Genomic DNA, 25542 nt, shown 5'->3' with positions numbered 1-25542 from the left:
AAACTGCAGACACTGCAGCCCTGACCACACTAAGACCGTAGCCGAACGAAACCAAAGCTATCCAATCCATGCCAAACCTGGAGGGCTCCAACGGAAGTGTGGCAAATGCCTTCTTGTAATTTATAGCCGGAGAGGTGGCTCGGAGGAGGGAGTAGGGCATTAGGAGGCCAGTTGGCCGCATAAGTTGTAGAATTTATGGCATTGCGACAACGAACAAATTCCCGGCAAAGTGCAGGCCAACCAAGCAAATTAGATGGAAGCGCCTGGGAGGCGGCAGACAACGGTGGAGATTGCATGGAAGTGGGCTTCCCCTCCCCGGGAGAATATTAAATGAATGAAATTCATTGTAATTTATGTAGGACTCAAGGATGGTAACTTTAATGAAATATTTTAAATGCCTTAACATCTTGCTTGCTGGTTTTAATTTAAATGACATGCCAAGAGTTGAAGGCATTTTCTCAACAAGAAACTTCGTTCCCATTGCCCCTCCCAGTGGCTCCCGGTTCCCATTGTCCCGGTGCCAAAATCACAGATAACATGGCCATAAGTTGCAAGTCGGGTTTATTTGAGTAAACAGTAACGGGTTCGTTACAGTTCAGTGGGGTTCTGTTGCCAAGAAACCAATCAGACGCCGCCCCTCCACACCCCAACAAAAAAATGAAAAAGAAAGCCACGTCACCAGAGGGGGTCGTCCACAGACTCTGGGGCTGGGGCTGGAACCATGAAAAAATTCCGCCACCGGCCGGGTCGGAGAGATATTTTCAATATTTGATGCTCACATTCTGTGGCCACAAAAGTGCAGGGAAGCGCTGCTCGGTGGCATCAACAAATGAAAATGGCGCCCGAGCCTCAACATTCCCTGACCCCCAAAAGGCCAAACCCAACCGGGCAGGTCAGTCACGTGTTGGCCGGGCTGGGCATGGCCGGCCCAGGCCAGAGATCCTGGAGTTCCTCGAAATTCACTGCAATGCGGCAACGAAAACAACAGCCGGACGGACAGTTGTACGGACTCGTGCCACCACAGTGTTTGAAGTATTGTGTCTATCCGTGTATTTGCGCTGTGCAACTGCCAAAAATAAGGAGTGAACAAAAAAAAAAACAACGAACATCGTGTGCCTGCAACAGTCCACAGAGCCGCAGGCTTAAAGGGGGAAAGCATGGGGGGCTATGGAAATGGAAAAGACACGCGACAAGCGCAAAATGAAAATTACACAAAAGTTTTGCCAGAGAAGAAAATGGCGTGCTTTTTTATGGCTGCCAAAGATGCCCCCAGGAGTCGATGCCGGAGCAGGAGTTGTGGAAAGTGGAAAGCCAACTACAGTAGTTTTATAAGAAAAGTAATAGTCGGGGGTCGAAACTTGAAATACTGTGTACTAAGTAATATCTTGTACTAAATTTAACTTTACAAATAAACAATAAATAATAAAGTAGCTTTAAAATTAATTTCCTAGGGTATATGGTCTGGACTATAACCATTATAATATCTAAAAAAAATTCAAAAAAAAAAAGGAGGAGAAGGCAGCACATGCCACACGAGCCGCCGGAAACTGAAATGCGCTTTTGTGTGCACTACCCAACGACGACCGACCCCATGGAGCCCAGCCCAGGCCAACACCACCCCACCAAAGCCCGAGCCAGCACAATCCAATCCGACACAAAACCCCAGCCCAATCCGAGCAGAACAACAGCTAAGCCCGGGGAGTGCCACCCGGGCGGGATGTTTGGGGCAAGGTTTTAGATTCCGTTTGGTTTCCCCCCCATAGTTCGGCGAATTAGAAAAGTGCCGGCTGCAGGCGCCGCTCAATTGCATCGCATGTGGAGAGCATTGGGGCGTGGGGAGGGGAGGCCGCGATAAAACCGGAGAACGGTAAAGGACTCTTGTTGAGCGCGTATCTTGTATTTTTATTCCAGCATATTTTATTATTTGCGAAATTAGGCTGCTCCAAGTGCCTCCCGCTACGGAGGGGCTGGGGTTGGGGCTGGGAGTGAATGAATAGAATGGTGGCATATCCTGGCGGATGTCTCCGCCTGGCACGGCTTGCAACGGGATGTTGCATAAATTTAGTGCAGCACTGGGAAATGATTTCCCAGGAAATGAACGAAGCACGGTCTGGTTAACATATTTGAGCAAGCTGAATTAATAATAAGAGAGTTGGAGAGTTGAGGTTCCTTTGAAGAAAGAATCGGCCAAATTGGAAAAAATAATGAAGAAAGGGTCTGGAGAGTCTGATAATTAAAAACAATATTTTAATTAAAGATGACAACTAGACAGTATAATCCCGACAGTGCCTTATTAATAAATTTTCAATTTGAATAATTAATAAGGAAGATGCAGAAACTTTCCACAAACAAACAACTCCAGAGGCTCCCGCAAGGGTTAGGGCGGTAGGGGGGAGAAAAACTGCAAAGAGAAATTACTTAACACGGCTCCCAAGTCGAATGCAAAAGCCAAAACGTGTTTGCCGGCAACCCCTCGAATCACTCTTCGCCCCCGGATGTGCCCCCATCCCCAGTTCCCGCCGGCCATGTTCTGCCACAGAGAGCCCAGTCATGCATCATGCAACATCAGAGCGAAATGAGAGTCGTTTTTGGGGCCAGAGTGGTGGGCGGGAGGCGGTGGAAAGGGGAGAAAACATGGCGAAGCGCCAAATTATGCGCACATGGGTGGAGTGCATGGGGGATCGCCATGGGGGAGGCGGTTGTTGAGGATGCGACAGACAACAGAAGAAGAAACGGAAGCACGACGAAAGGAACTGCAAATAATTGCAGTAATGTGTGTGCAGCTCTCTCTTGCCTTCGCTCTCTGCTCCCTGTCGCTGCGTGCAGGGAGCGCAATGCACTCCGGAGCTTTTTGGCGCTCGGCCACTGCATTGGAGCTTTTCGCCCACCCACTTCTCTCATGTCGGCCTCCCTGGCTCCTTTTTCCTGGCCACTCTCGCCGGCCGGTTTTCAAAACTGCACACATGTGTGTTAGTTTTGTTTTAGTCCCCTGTGTGTGTGTGTGTGGGTGCATTAGTGTGCGGACGCCATTTGGTTGACACGTGGCCGAGGAATGGAGCCCAGGATGTAAAGCAGGCAACACAGCGCTGGATGCAGCGCCAACATCCAAATTGCAAATCAAATGCCACAGCAAGGCAACAAACAAAAACTTTGCAAAAAAAAAAAAAAGAATCTCAATTCCAGAGGCAGAACAAACCGGTTTCTCACACACAGACACACACACACACGTCCAGAGGTTCAACTTTATCTGGACTTTTTATTTTAAGTTCACTTTTTAATGATTTAAGCGACGGCGTCGGCGGTTGGAGCTGAAGGAATAAAGAAACGGGAAAGGGAGAAAGGGAAGTCGTGAACTCGGGGCCGAGAAGAAGGGACGAAGAACGATGCAAAACGCAAAAATCAAAATGGTGGACAGCCCAGTAGCTTGGCGAAGGGGGTCAGAGGTGGATTATAATTGGGGGAGGGGAAGATACCAAAGAGGTAGACGAGAGACGTTTTAATGCGATTGTGACGATGTTAAATGCATTGCTGCACACACACACACATACACCCATACAGAGACAGAAAAGCAAGCGTCGCGAAAAAAAACCCAGTACTGCATGCCTCTCTTCGGGGTTTGTGTGTGTGTGAGTGTGTTGGGGCGCTTCCATTGTGGGGCCTCTTCTATAAATGTTTGTGTTTGGTGTACCAGTGTGTGTGTGTGTGAGTGTGCATTGCAGTGTTGAACAACGACGCCGTCTGTGGGCGGTGTTGTTGGGGTTCGTTGTCGCTGTCGCTGGTTTTATTAAATATCAGAAAACACCTGAACGCACATACATTTCATTTCGTTTCATTTCATTTCACTTCACGCCATGCGTCAGCTGTTTAGATTTCTTTTTAAATTTATACCCCATACAAATATACCTACATATATTATATATGTAAGTATAAATACATATACCGCCGTTTCTAATTTTTGCACATTATTGCAAACACTCACACCAACCAGGCATGCATATGTCTGTCTGTATGTGTATATATGGGGGGCACTCGATGTTGGGGCTGCACTGCAATGGGCAAGAGAAGAGAAGAAAGACGAAGACGAAAGGAAAAAAATAAAATAAAATGCCGTCGCTTTTTGTTCCTACATCGGAACGTACTAACACACGCACACACACACTCTCCCGCATAAATATAGGCACTTGATACGATATTGTTGTTGCTGCTGTCCCAAGTCTGTTCGCTCACTTTTTTTTTTGCTTTTTTTTTTTATATATGTAGTACCTATACATCTATATATGTATATTTATAAGTAAAGGTTCGTATCTGTGTGCAGCACTAATTGCAAATTGCAGTCCACAAAAATGTATCGCCAAGATACTTAAAATTACCTTTTGTATTTGGCTTGCACTTGCAGAATTCACAATATTATTTCGATGAATCGGTTACGTTCTATTTGAACTATGTATTTTAGTAGATATTTATTAGTTGTAGCTTAGATGTTGGACTTTCTTTCTGTGTTGTAGTAATTGCGTTGCACAATAATTTGTTGCTAGATTTGTTGCATTTTCTACATATGTAAAAGATTACTATTTTATTTAAGATCGGGATACAAATACAAGGTATCCGTGTACTTTATATGAGATCACAATTGGCCGCAGTGCCGCTGCCGTTTCTATCCGTCGTTACGTTTCGTTTCGCATGCCGCGCGCGCTCTCTTCCAACATTGTATCTAACAACTATGGGAATTTCTACTGTATTTATTATTATATTTTTTATTTTTAATTTATTTTTTTTTGTTTTTTTGGCAAGCACTGTAATTGAATTTGCGAATGTTATTTTGGGGATTTGGCCAATTTAGCGTGTGGCAGCCGCGTTGTAATAATGGCGGACGGCTACGTCACCGGTTCTCGGTTCGGTTCCTCGCACGTCTGAAGCTGCTGCTACTCCGCTCGCAAATCCGCTCGCAATTTTGGTCTTCACGTCGTCACTTGCCTCGCACTACAAAGCCACAGAACAGACCAAACAAACTCGGCTGGGGAGTCTCGAAAGCTGCATCGACAAAAGTGCACACACACACAGATACAAAGGAGAGCCCTCAGAGCGTCACTCTCCCTCACACACACATGCACACTTTTGTATCTCAACTCGCGCGCCAGGCAGGCAAAAAGTTCGCAAGGCATGCAAATAAAAAAAAAAACAAGAAAAAGCCAAACAAAAGAGAGAGCCGTCTGGAGAGAGCTTCAGAAGAGACCGTGAGAGCCGCTTGATAAGCAGCGCGAGTGCCAGCAGAATTTGCACACAAAGCGAATGGCGAAAAAACATGAATCGCTCTCCGCGAATTTTTTTTCTTCGCTCTCGGTTTCTGGGGCTGTGGATGATCGTCTCCGGTGTACGGCCAAAAAAAAAAAGCTAAGAACATTGCCGCGTGAAGATTTTGTGGAACCGGAGACTATCTTCCATCTCGGGTTGGGGGGCCAGAAGTGACCGAAACCCCAGACCAAATAAAAGTGAAAATACCTCCAAAAATAGGCTAAAAAATGTAAAGTTTGGAGCAAGTTCGGTTCGCGTATCTGCCAGATACACTGTCGACGTTCCACAATGCGTTCCACACGCACACCACACCGACATGGGAAGCTTCTATGCGAAATTGAGAAAGAATACAAAAAAAAAAACAGAGCTCTGGCGAACACATTCCTTCAAAGGGGTTAAATGAGCGAAAAACAACATCGAACAACCTAAGGGCTAAGGGCTGTGTGTAAAGCGTAGATGCTGTCTGTAAATTTTTATACAACTTTGGAGGAACGAGGCAAATCGTCGAATCGGTAACTAAAATAAACGCACACCGTTGCACTCGCAGCAGAGGCATTCGCACACACACAGATACTGGGGTACAGATACAGATGCCGATGCAGATACAGAAACTTTTACGAATGCAGGAGAGAGATGACTGGACAGTGGGTTTCGGTTTAGGGCATGCTGCGAAGGTGGAAGGGACCATCTCCTCTAGGGCTGGAGATGGGGTGTCCAGAGCGTAGGATGCCCGGTGCATGGATGGGGACGACGAGCGCCCACGCTATATCCGTTCGGCTGGCTATCCGGCGTTTTGGTCATGAACTTGTGGGTTTTGTTCGTCTGCCAGTCTGCCAGCCTGCCTGCCCCAACAAAAACAACCACCACTAAAGCAGCAGCTACCCCAACGCCCCCAAATCGCCCAGAAGGTAAGTGGCCTGCAAGCACGTGAACATTCCAATCAAACATCAAATAAGTTTGATATTCAGTACCCTCGAGTGGCGTAAAAATAAACAAAGATTCGTCAAAGTGAGAATAAGAGGAATTCTTCGAGATACTTGTGGCGAAATATGTGCCTGAAATTATTTATTTTGGAAGGTGCTCAGGTTACGGAAAGTTTGGGGCATAGGGAGAGCTTGGAGAACCCTGGGAAGACGGCCAAATGAAAGAGACCGCCGCCTACTAACAGTACATCAGCTGGGTAACCCAAGAAGCTGGGGAAGAATTCCAAGAAGGTGTGAGAATCTTTGTGGTCAGGCGGATTTATTTAGAGTCTGGGAGAAAGGGAAAGCGAATCAAAGGAATTTGGTTAAGAGACAAAAAAAAATTATCACTCAGTCTCCCCAATCCCGAAATTCCTAATCATCATGAGACCTTGAGAGCACCGATCTAAGCCCCATATCTTTACGATGTCTAACGAAATTCAAAGTAGAATCATCGGCAAGTTGGCCATAAAAGTAAGCCAGAGATCCATATCTGTTCTATTTAACGAAAAAGGTGTGCCAGCCAGCTGCATTAAGGCCAACTGGGCAGCAGTTTTAAATCAGAATTGGCAACTTACTCGAACGAATTGTTGGTGGTACTTCCGAGTAGAGAGTATCTCAGGCGCTGTGTATCCAAATGTGTGGAGCGGTGCGTCGTATCCAGTGGGTGCTGTGTAGATATTTAATCCGAAAATGTGCTAAACTATATTTATGCGAATTTATGCGAATGTGTGTTTTGGGGCTTGTCTTTTATTAATTCACTATCGAAGAACTTCACTAGAGATTCACTTTACGGCACTTATTACTAAAATTATAATTCGTTTCTTTTTTTTGTGCAAAACTTTCGCGCTTTTCCGACACGTTGCGCGATCCGCTGGGTGAGTGAGAGTGCAGTGGAGACCGGGATGCGATGAGAGTACAGTAGATCACCGCAGAAAGCCGACCGTAGACCGCAGATCGCAGATCGCAAATCTCCTCTCTTTCACTTTTCGCTCGAGAATGCAGCGCAGTAGCGACGGATGGATGGATGGCTCGGCTCGGCTCTGCTCTGCTCTGCAGTAATTGCAATCAACGTTGCATTCGCCAGCGAAATGATCGCCTGTGGCTGGGGGCTGCAGATCGGATCCGATCGGAGCAGCGGCGCTGCACAGGAAGTGCACGAAGTCTCGGAGAACAAGTTACGAGCTCGCTCTCTTCGCGTTGCTGATCGCTCGGCTGCTGCAGTTGTTGCAGTCGCTCTCTTCTATTTTTTTTTTGCTGGGGCGTATACCCCCGTGGAGCTTTGAATCGCCGATCGCTGTGGTGTGCGTGCGATGGTCCAGCGCAGATTCAAGAGCTTTTCGAATGCACTTTTCCTTTCCCTGAGACTGGGTCCAAGTCTGAACCTGAATCTGCAACTGCAACTGCAATGGCAACTGCAATTGCAACCGGCCAGAGAGGGTTACGTAAAGTGTGTTTAGTTGCTTTGTTTAAAGCTTCAGTTGGAGGCACTTGGCAATTAGACTTGTCAGTTAATTTTGATTTAAATTTCCTTCAGCTAGTAGTTCAATTTTGGCATAGATTCAATTTCGAGAGTCTTGTCCGACTGCGTTTGCTATAGTTAGTAGTAGTGTCTGTGTACAAGATGTGAGATGGGGTGATCCGATCTAGTACTAATCCGAATCCGAATCCAATCCGATTGAAAGTTTAATTGCGAATGTGTGCAAAGTGAATTGCGGTTTATAATACGGATGTAAACGCAGTCGCTAGCTTGTGAGAGTGTGCTCGGTCCGTGTACTGGTTTGCACTCTAACTGGATAATTATATAATTTCAATTGTTTTCAGTTTGTTAAATTGTTTGATTTATCAACTTCACTTTATGATCATAATTCGACACTAAACACAAAATATGCACTTTGGTTTATATTTTGTAGATATTTGTTTTTTGCTTTAATTTTAGGTTGTGTTGCCTTCACTTGTTTGAAATTTATAGATTTTGTATTTGATTTTTATGCATTTCCAGACATGTCGCTGCATTTTTGAACGCTTTTAGAGTTTGCAACGCGCGGCCATAGATACTTGCATCCGTCAGATACGTTTCGCCTTATTATACGTGATATTATATTACGACTGCGTATTATTCGGTATTATATTGTATTATATTAGAAGCGTATTTATTTAGCGATCCTCACAATTACACACTTAACATTATATAAAGATTATAAAATTTATATTACCGTTATTATTAATTGAAGCAAATAAAGAAAAACTTAAACAAAAACTGGCAAATGTTTTGCTTAAACCTTTTAAAACACTAACAAGAAGTTTGCTGGTAACTGTTATTTCAATTCTATTGTTAGATATTTTTTGGGAAGTTGCTGTAGTGCCGGTTGTTGATGGTTCTATTGCAGATGTTAATCCAAAAATGTGCGATGAAGACGTGTATGCGCGGACTCCGGGTTGATTTTAATGGTAATTTTTCGTAAATTTTGTGAATTTGATTTCCAACGATGACTGTTTTAGTTCCGAATAATGTGTTTGCTAGTTTATTGGGTCTAGACTTCAGATAAATCTTAACCGTTTGTGTAAAAAGTTCCAGATTTGTGGTTGCAATATTTTCGCATGGTCGTTTGCGCGTCCGCGATACTTGCGAGTGGAGTGGCGATGCGATACAGATACAGATACCCGGCAGCCTGGGTAGTCAGTCAGTCTCAGACTCGGTCTTCGTATCCGTCAGCTACAAAAAAGCTTGCAGTTCACACACACACACATGGAACTCTCTCTCTCTGAGAAAGAGCCAAGAGAGAGCGAGAGTTGCACAGCCGGCAAGGCAAAGTTTCGCACACAAGCGCAGCGTGCGCTTCCTTTTTGTTTTGTTTTTGGCATTCGCAGCGGCAGGCGATTGCATTGGTATTGCAATCTCTCTCACCGTCACACCGACACAGTCGGCCTCCCCAAGTCAGGGTGTATGTGTGTGAGTGTGTGTGGCTGGGCTTTTTGTAGTTTTTCGCCCCAGCTAGCAACCACCCAGCCTCAGCTTTGCCGGCTTGTAGTCCAAACACATTTTGTCGTTGAGCTCTCTCCGGCGTTCTCTACTTCTAAGTTCTCGCCAAAAGACTCTCTCCCCGTCTTTTTTTCCCTGCAATTTTTTTTCCACTTTGATGTCGAATTGACCCCTCAGAGATTCCAATGCCCAAAGATGCCAACAAAGTCGAGAGCTGATGCGTTTTGTCGCCATGGGCTTTCCTCTCTTTCTCCCGGTGTATCTCCCGTTTCTTTTCCACCCAGAAGCCTACCTCCCTGTCGCACCCATTGTGCCCGTGTATACCATGTTTGAGGAACATTTCAATTAACTGCAATTCTTCTGCTCCCATCGCCGCCCGGCGGGCAATCCGTTTTTATGATCCACTACTCTCCGTCGCAGCCACAGCCGCAGCCGCTGCCCGCTGCCCGTCCAAGTTTAATTAACTCGGAGTCACGGACAATGGCCGAGCGACAAGTAAAGCGTATCTAGATGCCCCCGATAAGATCTGTCATGGTTCTATGTGCCCATCTCTTTTGGATTTTCGCAATTCGCTAACTCAATTTGCCAGATAATGGCAGGTGCGATGACCGCGCCGGGGAGCCAAAAAAAATAAAGATACTTTGGAGTTACTTGGGAAAACGAAGCCCACGGTTTATTTATTCTAGAATTAGCAGGATTTATAAAAAGAAATTCATTAAAGGGGACCCCCTACAAGATCTTAAATTATATTTTTTGAATAAAATCATTTATATCAAAAGTATGGGATTTAAAAAATATCTTATATTTTTTAATATATTTTTTAAAAATTCAAAATAAAAATCTTTAAAAATCAAAACTAGGACAGAAAACGAAAACCAAACAGAGAAAATGTAGGCAACAAGGCTGAAATGAAACGAAACCAAACGAAATGAGGACATGAGGTTCCAGCAAGGATAACGCTGCCCCTCGCACTGATCGCGATCTGGCTGACCATCAGGGGCAGCTAGCAAGAGGAACAGCAACAGCAGCATCATCAAAAATCGGAGGCATCATCAAGCGCGGCAGCAGCAGCAAAAATATCCGTATCTGTGGCGATAACGCAATTTTGTGCCGATCCTGTTTTGATTCCCACACTTTTGCGAGGCTTACATCTGACGGGAGACGCGGTGGCCCCGTAGTGGCAGCAACAGAGCCAGCAGCAGCCATCGCAGGGGAATCACGAAATCCTGGACGGTAGCGCATGGTCATCATCAAGGCGATCGCTCTGCCGACGTCGCTGCGATGGTCTCGAAATAATAAGATGACATCCAACACTTCTTGCGATCCGAGAGGCACAAAAACACACAGGCGCAGGCACAGGCACAAACCCAAACCCTACCCAACTATAGGTACCACCCTACCCTACCCCCATACCATATGTGTGCCTGTGTTCCCCTACCAACCCCCTGCAATGCCAGCCGCAGTCCGTTCCAAATATTTTCATATAAAAAATCTCATTTTTTTCCTCGCGCATAATAAAACTTTTTCTGCATGCTTTTCATTTCCTTCGAGATGCCAGGCTGGTCCTCCGGGAGGGGGAGGGAGAGGTAGGGGATAGGGGTGAAGCTGGAAGAGGGCGGCAGACAGCAGCGCACTTGGCCGCCGCACAAAGGAAGATCACCACTGGCGACGACGACGGCAAGGACTTGTCTGCATTCAAATGAATGTAGGTAGAGGTTGAGCTTGAGGTTGAGGCAGAGGTACTCGTCCTCGTCCTCGAATGTACCTGAACCTCTCTAGCGAAGGATGGACAATGTCCAGGGGCCGAAACTTATTGAGCTTCGCTGATATTTTAGGTTCTTCCTCTCAGTTTTTTCATTGCTTTTTTTTCGTCCTTCCTCTAGCTTTTCAGATTTTTATTGCCGGTGGTGGATGCTGTACTCCGCGAATAGCCCAAAAAATGCCTTTGGTTTGGTTCGGAATGAAAAGAAAGTTTAAAACGTTTAAGGGGTTAAACCAAAAAAAAATAAAAAAATAAATGTGGGAGGATAATTTAAAGCTTAGAAACTCATTTATTTTTAAGACAGTGGCAGGATTTAAAATTAAACTAATAACTAAATATCTCAATAAAGTTTAAGCAAGATATTTTTTATTATAGTCTATGAATCAACTTTAAGATACTTTTTTCAAAAACCACCTTTAATAAAATATTCTTAGTATATCTAGCTATTCCACTTTTCTTAATTTAGTTTTCATTGCAAAACAGTGTTTACCGAAAATCTTAAAATTCAACAAAGAAACAAGGACAGGAAGTGGATGACCAGCCGCAGCGAGGACATCGCAGGAGAATGACGAAAAGGAGCAACCAAGAAGGAAAAAAAGAACGAAAAAAGTGGTCCATGAAAGAAGGAAACTCAATGCGACATTTGCATTTTTAATGCAGACCCACATATAAAACTTTGTTTTTTATGAGTTGATTTTGATTTGCTTGCCTCTTTTTATTTATTTTTTTACTTTTGGCCAGCGACTGGTTCGAATCATCTAATTTTTTTCGCTCGGAGCTCGTCGCTTCCTTTTTTTGCCCTTTTACTTTTTTTTTTCCTTTGAGGCTGCGAGAGGTGGTCGCTTGACCATCCTTTTGGGCCCATTGTCTGTGCCACGGTGTCACCTTCGAGCGGCCAGCAGGATCAGTCCAAGGAGCAGGGGCAGCAGCCGGGGAGGGGGAGAGGCGCTGTAGCCAGAGAGCTGACCACGCAGACAAGACAAAAAGCTAAGCAGAAAAGCACACAACAGAAGGAGCGCAGCATCCTTTTGTGATATATGAGTAAGTTGTACCTGAAGGATATGCGCTGAGCCGTTGAGCACACACAAGCTGGAGGGCAAGCTGCACCACCACCATCACCATCGCAACTCCACCACCACGCTGGCAGCGTCATCATCTTCATTCGACTCGGGCTTGGAGTTTATCATTCGATATCGAGCACAGCGTGATTATAATATAGAATGGGGGTATGGGTGGGCAGGGGCAGGAGATGAGACTGAGGATGAGTATGATGACCGCACCCGTGGCTTGGACACCCCTCGCATATACACTCATACACCCGAAGATCCTGAGAGAGAGCGAAGATCCTGCACCCCTTGCTGATCTTCTCGGGTCGCTGTCTTTGTTTTTATGGCCATGGCTGGTGGGAAAATTTATCTAAATTGTCGATGGCGTTCTTTTTTTGCATTTGATTCTTTTGCAAAAAGGATTTCTCTTTCTTTAGTTTTTTTGTCATATTGTGGAATGTTTTGTCGTCACATTTGGAATGAGGCAGCACCAAGGCGGCGATAAAAAAATCCGAATATAAAAAACACAAAAAATGATGGCCAAAGTCCATAAATTAAAGCCCCAGGCAGGGACAGAAGGAAGAGGGCAACACATTTGACAGCGGCCAGGATCGATGCAAGGAAGTAGAACAAAAAGCTGGCAATTGGATGAAGGTGTTAAAATATAATGCGCCCTTGTTCGGCATCCTGCACCAAGGACCCTTCCGATTTGATTTGACGACCAGGAACTGCTAGCCAGGACCAAATGCAAGGCGCAATTTCCAAACACACTTTTCCAATTAGCTGTCAAAAGGAAAGCGACGACGGCGAGCACTTGACGTTCCCATCGAGAAAATCAACAAACTACTAGGGGGGTTGGGGGGAGGATTTCCAAGTTGGGTTATGCAAAGGGTTGGCAATTATTTTTAACGAACCACCATCACTCGATGCCGACTACAGCCTCCCGAGTGTCCTGGATGGCTCGCCATATTTTCCAAGCTAAAAAATATTGCGCATACGCCCTGAGTGCCCGGGGTTGCCCCCTTTGCTTGCTTTCTGGGTCAGTACGATCTCAGGCAGACCGGATCGTGGGCCCGATTACGATCCATTGAAAGTAAAACAAGGCACACAGCTGACGTGGCAAGGCGAAGACGCATAAATCCGGGCAGCTGCAACAGCAAACGCAATAGCAACTGCGATGCGGTTCTCGACTTCCACGCAATCAACGCATTAAATCAATTTTAGCTTGGCCTACTTTCGCATCGCCATGCATGGGGCAAGGCGTTCTTCTCACCGCTTCTCGCCTAAAACAAAAGACGACCCTTGCAACAAGCTATGCAACATACAGCAGCAACAGCAACGGCAGCAACACAGCAGCAGCAGCAACAACAGCCGTTAGCTGGCAGCAATTGCAGCTTGCACATGGCATTGCCTGGGAAAGATGCAGGCAAGGATTGGAGGGTGACCACGACTGGGAAGTCGCGAGGGTGGAGGGGCGACAAAGGGGCAAGGGCAGGGACCGGGACGGTTCCATTGAAATGCAATCTGCGCACACATGGCGACAGCAACAGAAGCAGCGCAATGCTTTTAGTTTGGCAGTTTGTGTTTACGGACACTCTGGAAGGTGGTTAAAGTGCAAGACGCGTTTTTACGGCCACCAAATGAATGCAAAATGTTTCACCTACATTTCACCATCGACGGGGTAAAAACGCTTTTATGAATAGGATCTTAGGTGTTGAAAGATTTGTTATTTCAGTCGGGGTTCATTCAACTTGATGTACTTTAAAGATACGGTTAAGGTGGCTTTAAAACTCACTACAGTTTTTTGTTCATTATGTGTTTTACGTCAGAGAAGCCATTAAAAATTTGGGGTTCTTTTGGGAATTGCAATCGGATAATTATTGGCAAGATATAGCTATTGATGTGGACCTATTGTACTCCCCATGGATTTATAGAATTTTGAAGGGGACCCCCTGATAATAAAAAATCGAAAAAATCTTTCAATTCTAGATTCGGATGTAGATAAATGGAGAATCGGTCCACTCATCCTTTAAGGTATCCCGCTTGGGAATCGGATAATTATTGACAAAGATATGGACATCGCAAAGGTCATATTATTGTCCCTATGGATTTTTTCAAATTTTGAAGGGGACCCCACAGAAAATTCGACAAAAAATCCAAAAAATATTTCAGTTATCGATTTGGATGAAAATTAATGGAGAATCGACCCACGGCAATAATTATTGGCAAAGATATAGCCATCGATGTGGGCCATATTGTTCATAGAACATTTGACAAAATATCTAAAGAATATTTTAATCCTTGATTTGGATGCAGATTAATGGTGAATGTATCCACTAATCGATTAATGTATCCCTCTTAGGATTCTTCCTCCCCATGCATTTTTAGAATTTTAAAGGGGACTCCCAAAAAATTTTACAAAAACCGAAAAAGTCAATGGTCCCTCGAACCGGTTAGGGTATTCCGCGATTGAATCGGGTAAAATTCAAAAATCTACAGCCATTTCTGTGGGCCATAAGACTTCCCAACTTGTAGTGGGTCCGCCGGAAAAAGTGACAAAGTTGAATGCAAAATGATAAGAACTGGATCCACAGTTCCTTTGAGATAGCCCGAATTTCAGAAGGCGTGGCTGGGGAACACATTACATGGCTATTTACTTAACCCATTAATTCTGTATGGTCGACATAAAAAATGACGACGCGAGGTGCTGACACGGCAAAGGGCTAACCAGGACGGGAAGACAGGAGGACGCACTGCGGCAGACAGGAGATGCAGGCCAGAACATATGCAGCCGGCAAATATGCGAAACGTGGCGCGAAGAGCATGCTCAAGTGCTATATACTTGCATTTGCATTATGTAAACGCACTGGGACCCTGCCAACCGACCATCCAAACATACAGCCATCCAACCAGTCAGTCAGCCGAGCAGGCTGGCAGGCAGCAGTCAGCCAAGTGAAGTGGGCATGTGGTTTACACAAGTGGGGACAAAGGAAGGGGTTTAAAGAAAAAAATAAAAAAAAGGGTACCCTGGACAGGGAGCTGCTGCTGACTGGTGTGCTGGACCTACACCAACAAATGGGCTTGACTGAAAACGAAAGGAGTGCAAAGAACCCGGACGGCGGGCCCAGAACCTAATGAAGAGCAACTGCTGTCAGCCGGCTTTTATGTAACCGTAGCCATTCGTGTAATTCAAGCAGAGGACGACGGCATCAGCTTGTAATGCGAGATCCAGATGGGCAGGTCTGCCAATATAAACAGCAGAAATTGCTATCTAAGTCTGGCCACTCCAAGGGCCTTGGAGTGGCTATCTGGAAGGATTTGGCAGAGAATCAGCTTACAGAAAGAATAAGCTAGAAACTTTACAATTTTTTCTGACAAGTATTCTTCTCAGTGTACCATATAAAGCTGTGGCCCTCTACTTATTAAATTTGAGCAGGTTCTCATCGCAGGATTTAATAAATTAATTAAAAGTTTCACTTACCGGCTCCATGATGTCCCACAGGGCTGGATAAGGACGGGTACATTTCCGGACTGAAGGTTCGATAAGAGTTTCGAGCCAAGTTGTGGGAAACTGTAACGGAATAAAAGGGGAACACCAAGAATTAGGTATAAAATCAAAATATAAACTCGTTAAATTGTAAAAACTCATTCACCGCTGAGAGGTTTGCGATTTTATGAGCTGTAGATATGGGTCATACCGGAATCCGATAAGGTATCTTTATCAAAGCTTCACGAAGCGACTACAAAAATCGTATTATAGTAAGCTGACAGCTCAGTACCGCAATTGTTTGGCAAGCTAATAGGACGTACCTCCGCTCAAGATGGCCGATAAAGTGGAATTCTCGGAACTGAAGCTCAGCAAGAAGAGGTAAAGGTGTAGGAAACTATCGTATGAAAATGAATCTGAATGCTTTTCATTAAAGACTTGGAAGAGGAGCTGGTGGTGAAGTGCGAAAAGCGAACTGGCGGGGAGCAGAGATTGCTGTGAAGGTGTTTGACTATTTCAACAAGAATGTGCGAAAGTTCGCAGAAAGGGAAATCACCCACTTGGTGCGCCTGAAGCACGAAAATGTTGTAAGAGTGTACGGCACATCGAGGGACGGCGATGACAACTACTTGCTCATGGAGTATCTGGAGGACGGATCGCTGCACGACTTCCTTCACGGCCAGGATCGGAGGCAGTTCTCCATGGAGGTGGCCATCCACTTAGCGAGGCAGTGTGCCAAGGTGGGTGGAATTACTATTACTTTCAATGTTCCATTATTAAATTAATCATTTTTAAGGCCTTGGCTTATATGCACTCGATGGAGGTGATTCACCGCGACATAAAACCACAAAACATGGTGATGTCTAATAATTGCAATGTTCTGAAAATTTGCGACTTTGGCATGGCGACGGATTTGGCCACATATCTGTCCAGAATGCGTGGATCTCCAGCCTACATGGCTCCAGAGGTGTGTTGGTATAACCTATCGGTCTGATCCGATAATGCTTAATTTTCCCTCAACAGGTTTATCAAGAAAAGGAGTATACGGAAAAGTGTGATGTCTTTAGCTTTGGCATTGTGATGTGGGAGATAATGGCCCGGAAGTTGCCTTACAGCCATTTGCCGAACTCTTCATGCTTTGCCGTCTTGGATGCTGTAAAGGCAGGTGAGTTATAGGAAGATCTATGTCTTAGGCCCGGTTTTATATACGATTCCCGGTGCAGGCATACGACCTCCAATAGAAGCAGTTCGAACCGACTGCTGGGAGGGAATCAAACATTTAATACAGCGTTGCTGGCATCCCGATCCAGCTATGCGTCCCAGCATGAAGAAGGTGGAAAAGTATATGGGCATGTTGGGCGCCTCCGTGAACTATAAGGATTTTGTCCAGGTCCTAGACGATGTCACCATGGCGGTGGTGACCTTCCACACGGAAAAGGGTCCCTCCGGCTGGCGGCGTTATGTGCGCGTGGAGTTTTGCCGAAAACAGATCCGAACCGCTCGTCTGACTTTTTCAATGGCCAATGTTAAACAAACCGGCAGGAAGGTGGTGCGGGAGACCCGCCGAGCTTTGAATGATGTCCAAAGGGAAGTCGTACGAGTGGCAGGACAGGCAGAGCGAGAAGCCTCACGGATCTATGACGTTTGCGAGCGGGAAACAGGCCGAGCTACCGAAGATGTGGTGCGGGAAACAGAACGAGCTATCAAAGATGTGGTGCGAGAAACAGAACGAGCTACCAAAGATGTGGTGCGGGAAACAGGACGAGCTACCGAAGATGTGGTGCGAGAAACAGAACGAGCTACCAAAGATGTGGTGCGGGAAACAGGACGAGCTACCGAAGATGTGGTGCGAGAAACAGAACGAGCTACCAAAGATGTGGTGCGGGAAACAGGACGAGCTACCAAAGATGTGGTGCGGGAAACAGGACGAGCTACCGAAGATGTGGTGCGAGAAACAGAACGAGCTACCAAAGATGTGGTGCGGGAAACAGGACGAGCTACCGAAGATGTGGCTAGAGAAACGATTCGAGTCAAGGACCAAATAGCCAACGAGGGCAGAAGGACTTTTAAGAAGCTGAGAAAGTTCCGATTCTAAACCAAAATATGATTATTAATTCGTTATGTTAATGTGCGATGAGCGGGGAATTTATTAATAAAGCCGACTGCATGCAGAGAGTCCTTTTTTGTTTTCCATTCTCCATCGAGCAACCCTCTGGTCCTCGCCACTGCAGATGGAAATGCAAACTGCAAGGGGTAGTAGGCCTATGGAAAGCTTAGAATGCATTAAGCACGAAGGATAAGGAGCTGGGTAGGATGGTAGGGATGGTATACGATGGGATGGGCTGGAGTGGGGTGCCGAGATGTGAAGGATGTGAACAACAACACAAGGATGACGGCTATAAGGACGATGACGGCGGACATGACAGCGAAGGAGAGGGAGACCACGAGCTCCAGGGGGGAGAGAGTACAGTATGTACCAAGCGGTGCATTGCTGCTCCTGGCACAGCGCGACTCCTTGGCGTTTCTTTTTTTTTTTTCTGCATTGTTCCACTCTCTTTCCACACAAGGATATACACATGCATGCATGCATACGTGCAACTGTGTGAGTGTGTGTGTGTGTGTGACCGGAAACTGCCATTTAAAGTGCATTTTGGAGAGCCGCAGTCGAGAAACGGAGCGAGAACTTCACTTGTGTGTTAAGTGAAAAGAAGAACCTTTGCCGTGTCCCCCCATTCGTTTTGTTTTTCTGGTTGTTTTTGCATGCAAGCAGCTCCTTTGTGACAGGACCCAACACCCCTGCCCCCAAAACAGCAAAAAACACGTGTAATCCAACTCCTTTTAATTACATTCAATACCTCATCCACAAAAGTCGTCAGTCGTCTGTGGCAAGGTGTTGGAAGGCAGTCTTTTTTCATATATCCTTCGTTTTAGCCTTCTTTTTTAACCTTCTGCCCAAATATCGATTTTCAGGTGCCCAGTACCCGATCCCCGAAGGCGTTGTAAGCCCAACGAGGTGTTAAAACATTTTGTAAAAAGATTGCTGCTGCTTTGGATAACCATTCTTCTCCAGAGCTGCAGAGGGGGCAGGAAGAATGCACAGTGCAATCAAGTGTCACTAATCTAGGCTGGGAGATCGAATTTGATCCGCAATGCACTTGGCTTCATCCCTGCAGCAGCTACAGCCCGAGTGCAGTGAGCCGAGATGGCGGATTGTGCATCTCGATGAGGCTCCATTAGCCCCTCCAGATAACGATCATTTCTGATGAGCCACATGTTGAGATGCACATTAGGCTTATAGGTTTTCTTGTGCGCATTTTTGTTACTCGGCCCATTAAATTAGTCCTGATTCTCCCCCGAAAACAAAGCTAACTTTAAACGTTCACGCTCGGCTTAATCTCGAGAAGCGTTCTAGGCTTGCAGACGGGCCGACCTGGCTTTTCAGAGGAATAGGTCAGTACGGCCAACTGAGTGCTTTCGAGTGCACATGAGTGTGCCATGCCAGTGTGCCTCACGTGGTGTGTAAGCGTGAGTGCATTCTAAGTTTCAAGTGAACGTGTTGTAATAATTCGCGAGTTGAAACAAAAAGCGAACTCGCCTGCATAGTATGCCTACCTCTACTCCTGCCACGACTCACCACCACCCTCTTCTCACTCCCGCATGACCACAATGCAGTTGGCCTCTCAACTGCGCGGGGTCAATGACAGCGCAGAAGGTCAAACACACGCATACAGCGAAAGAAACCTATTGTTTTGCAATGAAGGCTTGTTTACGATTTAAATGATTTCACATTTTTGTTCAAGAAAGTGAAAAACAAGCGCCTTTTATCGTAAAGGACATACAGATGAAGATTAAGAATCAGAAGTAGAATCTCCCTAAAGCAGGCCCCTAAACTTAGTAACTATCCATTTTTTTTAGTGCAAACTAAACTAGAAAATGAACAGATGCAACCAAAAGAACCTCCAAAGGATATCGCTGATGAACGACTTCGATTTTACGCGCAGCGAGGTCAAAGTTTGGAGGGAACACCAATGATTAATATCCCCCTAACTCGACAACAGCTGGACGCTGCCCTGGCTGCTACTGGAAAAGTATCTAGTAGATAAATCTTGGCTTTCCTGGCTGCGCCGCCGATGACGCTGGGGCAGCTGATGAAATGTATGCTCGACTTCCGCTGCAAGATTCGCCATTTCGCTTTCGGTTTACTACTGTACTCCTGAATCTGAATCTGAATCAGGATCTGAGGCTGAATCTGAATCTGAATCTAAAGCTGTAGCTGAAGCTGACCAGAGAGTAGGAAATCTTTTGTAATCGTGCAATAACCCCGAGGAGTGCAAAACTTGAAACTCAACCCTTAAGCAGGGCCTGGAACAATGCCAGCGATTGCAATGCAATTGCATGTCCAGCCTAGCAGGATGCCTGGCGGTCGGCTTGGCTCGAATCGGATCGGATCCAGGCAGGTCCTTGCCGGCAATTAGAATACAAGCGCGATTGCCACGGCCGCGCACGGAGGCTTCCACTTTTGTTGTTTATTTACATACATACATATTGGAATGGCATTATATTGCGAAATAATGGCGCTGGATTGAGCGGTTCCTGCAATGCATTTTGCATTCCTATTGTCCTCTGAAAGGAGCCGGGTGAGTGAGAAAGAGTCAGAGCCAGAGAGAGGGAATCCTTTTTCATTTATTCCACGCCGTATCTTTTGTGCCGGTCAATATGCCCGTTGAGATGCAATGACCGCTGCCTCGACCGTAGGCAGGACGCCGAGGACATGAACGAGGTCCAGTCCAAAACGCTTATCGAGGCGCAGAAAGGAGCCGAGTAATTTGCATTGTGCCATCATCCGAAATGAAAGACAGTCGGACAGGAAGCAGGATGGGCCAGAGATGAAATTAATACGCATAAATTACAAGGCTCATACAATGCAACCATGAGAACGTTTCCCATCGATGCCAAGGCTGTCGTTGTCCAGGACCTATTGGCCCATCATCTGCAACTGACACCTCGAAAGCCTCTCTTTATGATCCTAGTTTTCCTTTCCCAGTTTCCCAGTGCCGCAGGCTTAAGGCCTAATTAAAAGTCTCGGCTTTCGAATGCAAACATAACAAACGGGATAAGTTTCTGCAATATGCTATAAAGTTGAAAGCGCAATAAATACAATCTACACGGAGAGAAAGTCCTGTTCTTCCCGCTTCAAGGATAACAAAATCCTACACCTTGAGCAACTTAACTTTTTTCAATGCAAGAAAATGTTTCTAGTTTGGATTTAGCCCCAGTTAAACGTGAAAACTGTTTGCCAACTCGGGCACAGGACGAAGAATGGCTAGAAAGGACAACGACTGCTGACTACCGACTGCAATTTGCTGAAAGTTGTGCCGACTGAGAAACTGAAAGAACGTAGCCAGCCAGGAACCCAGTCCAGGACGCTGCTTGTCGGCCATTCCTTTTCCGGTTGTGCTTGGAAACTTTTGCTATTGTCGTAGGTCCTCGAAGCGAATGAGAACGAGAACAAGTCAAAGGACCTACGGCCAACCAGCCGTCTGGCTAGTCGGCCACTTGCCCGGCGGCCTAGCCAAAGGAACCTGCTAGGACACACACGCCATATGCGCAGAAGGACAACAATTGAATTACAAAATTATTTTCTGCTGCTGTCGTCGTCGTCGTAGTCCTTTCTGTCGTTGTCCTCCGACTGACAGAACTAGTTGTAGGTAGGACAGGACAGGCTGGATGTCTTGGTGGCTTGCTTGCTGGCTGGCTGGCTGGCTGGAAAGGGGGGGGACGGAAAGGAATCGAGGCCCTTAAGTGGCTCTTGGCCGGGGCAAAGGACATGTTTTCTAAAACGGAAATTAGGTGACAGGACGAGGCGAACAAGCAAGCCTCGAGCGGGCTTCAGGTTCTTGTCGACATCGTCTTGGGTCAACTTTAATTGCCGCTTTGAACGTGAGTACACTTGAAATAATTTTCAACACAAAAGGAGGAATTATAATAATTATATAATTACCAAACTGATGTAAGGTTTGTGAAGTATATTGATTGATTGGTCGTTAAAATTACTTAAAAGGGTCGAAAATGACGTAGTAAATTAAAAAAAAAATGTATTTGGCTTCGCGATAACACTTGCATGGAAGCGGATAGGTGGGACACTCTAGAAAATCCAGAGAGCACAACCGAAGCCACATCATACTTCTTGTATCTGTATCTGTGTATCTACGAGTGGGCCGCTTTTTTGTATCTCTCAGACTGTCTGGCTGAGGGAACGTGCGAGAGTCGCGTGTGCAATGCTGCAAAAATGTTCAAATTCGTTGCTTTTCGCTTTTTTACTTTTATACTTTTTGTACTTTTTGTATTTATACTTTTAGGTTTGGGTTATCGTCTGGCAACGGCAATCATAATATGGAATGGGTATGGGGGGCTAGGTACTGGGGAGCTCGTGAAGGGATGAGACCCGGGCCAGACCAAGCACACAAAACAAAATGATGCAGAAAGCGCAGAAAGAGAGGTGCGGCGTGGTCGAGGATGACGAAAACTGAAACGAGCCAAACGCACGAAGACATTGTCGATGTTGCCAATGCACTAAAAAAAAAACCTATAGCTAGGGTTAAAGGTCGAATTAATAAGGTCGAGATTTTAAAATATTGTATCTAAGCTTCATATTATCTTTTGAATAATAAATAATTTTGTTTAAATCAAATTTACAACATTTGTTCTCAGTGTAGTGGTGCTGCTGCGATTGCACGAGGATGAGGAGGTTTGGCAGGCTGTAGGGCAAAGGGGCAAGGCATGGCATGGCAGGGCAGGCAAACAGCCAGGCAGCGACGTCGACGACTTTGTGGATTTTGATTCTGGGTCATTCACCCTTGACAAAAAACATTTTTGCGCTGTGTTAGGCCGCTTTTGTATGCGGCGTAGCTTTGCTTTGTTGCGGCTGCTGCTGCTTGTGCTTCTGCTGCCACTGGTGTGATTGCTGACGTACAGGCATCCGCATTTGGACTCCACACTCCACTTGATTTCGCTCATCTTTCGCTCTGCCCCGGGAGCCCAGCCCCAAATGCACTCCTCCAAAGATCCAATGATCGACCAAGTACACCCGCCTGCTTTGCATATGTACATATGCCCAAAAACCGTGTACTACCGTGTCCGTCCGCTGCTGCTCTTGTCATTGTCCGGCATTGTCTGCCCGCGCTTTTGTTTTATTTTTTCTGTTTGATTTTGTTTAAATTGTTGTCGGTCGTCTGGCATCCTAAGATTGGTTCCTTTCTTATTATACCCTTGCAGAGGGTATTATAATTTTGTCCAAAAGTGTGCAACGCAGTGAAGGAGACATCTCCGACCCTATAAAGTATATATATTCTTGATCAGGATCACCTCCTGAGTTGATATGAGCATGTCCGTCTGTCCGTCTGTCCGTCTGTCTGTTTCTACGCAAACTAGTCTCTCAGTTTTAAAGCTATCGTCTTAAAACTTTGCACACACCCTTCTTTCCTTTGCACGCAGTATATAAGTCGGAACGGCCGGGATCGGCCGACTATATCCTATAGCTGCCATATAACTGATTGATCGGAAATGGTATAACTTTGGTGTTTTTAGAGTTAGAGAGTTCAAATTTGACATGAGAGCTATTTTTGGCAAAATAATACGACATGCCAAATTTCATAAGGATCGGCCGACTATATCTTATAGCTGCCATATAACTGAACGATCGGAAATGACCCAACTTTCGTGTTTTTGAAGATAGAAAGCTGGAACTTGGTACAGATTATATTTTTGGTCAGTTAATCCGACCTACAAAATTTCATTAGGATCGGCCGACTATATCCTATAGCTGCCATATAACTGAACGATCGGAAATGACCCAACTTTCGTGTTTTTGAAGATAGAAAGCTGGCACTTGGTACACATTCTATTTTTGGTCAGTCAATCCGATCTACCAAATTTCATAACGATCGGTTGACTATATCTTATAGCTGACATATAACTGAACGATCGGAAATGGTATTTGGTAGAAATATCAACTTTCGAATTTTTGAAGATAGAAGCTTGGGACTTTTTTTTAGATTCTTTATTGTAATTAATTGGTTTTATTATGATGTAATCATAAGGATCGGCCAACTATATCCGATGTTTGCGATATATATCCGGTTATAGCTGCAAGGGTATATAAACTTCGGCTCCGCCCGAAGTTAGCTTTGCTTTCTTGTTTTTATTTTATTATATTTTGTTTTTATCGCGCTGTGCTTTTTGCTTTTCGGTTTTCGGTTTTTTGAACTCTCGCCTTGATTTAGAAGGCGAAAAATAAGAAATGGCATCCATTTTGTCTTGGAGCATGATAAATATTATCAGAAATGATTCACGTTGAGTATTTTTATTCGTTTTGGGGCAGCCTAATTAAAGATTTGAAAAAGCAAACAACAATTTGTGGCACTGCCACTGCTAACCATTGAAAGCAATCTATTTTGGCAGAGAGTATTTTCGTAATTTTCCATCGAGTGCGCCAAACTTTCGAATTGCAGACTTGTTCAATCCCGAGTTGCGAAACTTTTAATGCCCTGGCACATGGCCGAATTAAAACGTTATCTGCCATGCAACGTTGCCAAATCTCCTGGCTCCACCATGCAACATCCAATAATCCAACCCCTGCCTCCCTCTGGGGGGACAAGTCTATTGCCATGGCCATTTAGGACAGCAACAACACCAACAAAATGCACAACAACCCGAAAATTTACACAACAATCAATTACAGTAGCCGGGCTAACGAAAACAAAACAAAACACAGGAGAGACGCCAAAAAGAGGCCAGAACAAACAAATAACTGCACAAAATGTTGCAGTGGCTGTGGCAGGGCCAGTGCCAGTGCCAGTAAAGCGATTCCCACGTGCAAAATAAAACAGTGCGAGAGGCGCGTAGATTTATCTGCATTCTGAGCCACACACACAGATACAAATTCGCAGATACAGATACAGGTACTTTTGCACACACACACTCGCTTGGAATGTACGGAAATGTCAGTCGACAAACTGGAAATTATGTTTGTGCCGAAATTTTAGTTTGTCGGCCAAGAGGATCCAACAATAATATAACTGGCAAAAAACGGACACAAGTACCCTCCTTTTATCCGCTCCCCGCTCCTTCCCAGACACCAGGAAACAAAGGCAAAACAAAAACGACAGGTGTAATAAATAACCCAACCGAAATGGCCAGGACGCGGACGCTGCAATGTAATGGAAAGTGGTGCCAGTGGTGGATGGGGGCGAGGGCTTGGGTTACGGCTGGCTCTCGTCCACTAATTCGTGTCATTTAGCGCAGGTGGCGACAGAGGAAGAGGCAGGACGAGGAAGGACACCGGGGCACCGTTCGAAGGGGGGCGACCACAACAGATTGACGCTGGCCGATAGCGCCAGGAAATGGTCTGGCTCCAGGGACGAGGCCCCCAAGCTTCGCAAAGGACCACAGCCGCAAAGTTGCCAAAATAGGTGCTCTGGGTGCTGACCCGAATCCGGATTAATTCAATCCCCATCGCAGGAGGGGGACACTTCAATAATACAGGACTCCTCAAAAGGGATGAAAGTGCAGTGGCAGTCTTCGGAGGAGGTGAATAGTAGGTAAACAGGTTTCAGTAAGAAAACACAATTTTGATATTCTCTACTACTACACTACTAAAAGCTTTTAAAATTTCAATTATTTAATAGATTTGAACTTAAGACCCCCTTGTTACGTTTTAAAATAAGCCAGTGGGCCTATTCAATAGAGTTCGAAGCAACCTGAATTTCTATAATAAATTCATGAGCCATGTGGGAAGCTTTTGTCCCTCCAGGATGGACAATAACCTCATGGGTGTAATGGGACAGTTTTAGGGTCACGGTGGCCAATAGCCTTTTTATGAATATAATAAACTCTGGCCAAGCTGTTACCCCAATGATTGAGCTGTAATTTATGAGGAAGAGTACAGATATATCCTCTTAAATAAAACCAAACGAAAAACTTCAAACCTTGTTTTACCGCGCATTCAATAC

The 25542-nt window shown here is 45.3% G+C and overlaps 2 protein-coding genes across 10 annotated transcripts in view; one reads left to right on the top strand and one right to left on the bottom strand.

Annotated features, from left to right (window-relative positions):
• Positions 1-25542, bottom strand: part of Syp (synaptotagmin binding cytoplasmic RNA interacting protein) — a 55043-nt gene that overhangs the window by 23731 nt on the left and 5770 nt on the right. For 7 of the 9 annotated variants that reach the window (XM_070282091.1, XM_043212420.2, XM_043212427.2 and 4 more), the window contains exon 2: positions 15527-15616. In XM_070282091.1, coding sequence (XP_070138192.1) covers positions 15527-15616 — 90 coding nt within the window. Of the gene's footprint in view, positions 1-4370; positions 4943-6832; positions 7172-15526; positions 15617-25542 lie in introns of those variants that run through there. The other 2 variants (XM_070282094.1, XM_070282093.1) reach the window with 2 other exon arrangements.
• Positions 15835-17668, top strand: Takl1 (Tak1-like 1). The gene is made up of 5 exons (XM_070281625.1): positions 15835-15913; positions 15969-16272; positions 16329-16499; positions 16556-16697; positions 16756-17668. The coding sequence occupies exons 1-5, from the start codon at positions 15867-15869 to the stop codon at positions 17625-17627; spliced, it is 1536 nt and encodes a 511-aa protein (XP_070137726.1). The 5' UTR covers positions 15835-15866; the 3' UTR covers positions 17628-17668.

This window comes from Drosophila bipectinata, chromosome 3R (assembly GCF_030179905.1).
Source record: "Drosophila bipectinata strain 14024-0381.07 chromosome 3R, DbipHiC1v2, whole genome shotgun sequence".
In the NCBI taxonomy this organism is placed as follows: domain Eukaryota; kingdom Metazoa; phylum Arthropoda; class Insecta; order Diptera; family Drosophilidae; genus Drosophila; species Drosophila bipectinata.
The sequence above is the reverse complement of the archived record's forward strand: the minus strand, read 5'-3'. Positions and strand labels throughout refer to the sequence as shown.

What these genes read in the sequence shown, in the direction of transcription:
- Takl1 (XM_070281625.1), top strand. Translation starts at nt 15,867, where the DNA reads ATGGCCGATAAAGTGGAATTCTCGGAACTGAAGCTCAGCAAGAAGAG. An exon ending in TAGCGAGGCAGTGTGCCAAG is followed by an intron (nt 16,273 to 16,328) that starts GTGGGTGGAATT and finishes ATCATTTTTAAG; the next exon opens with GCCTTGGCTTATATGCACTC. An exon ending in CAGCCTACATGGCTCCAGAG is followed by an intron (nt 16,500 to 16,555) that starts GTGTGTTGGTAT and finishes TTCCCTCAACAG; the next exon opens with GTTTATCAAGAAAAGGAGTA.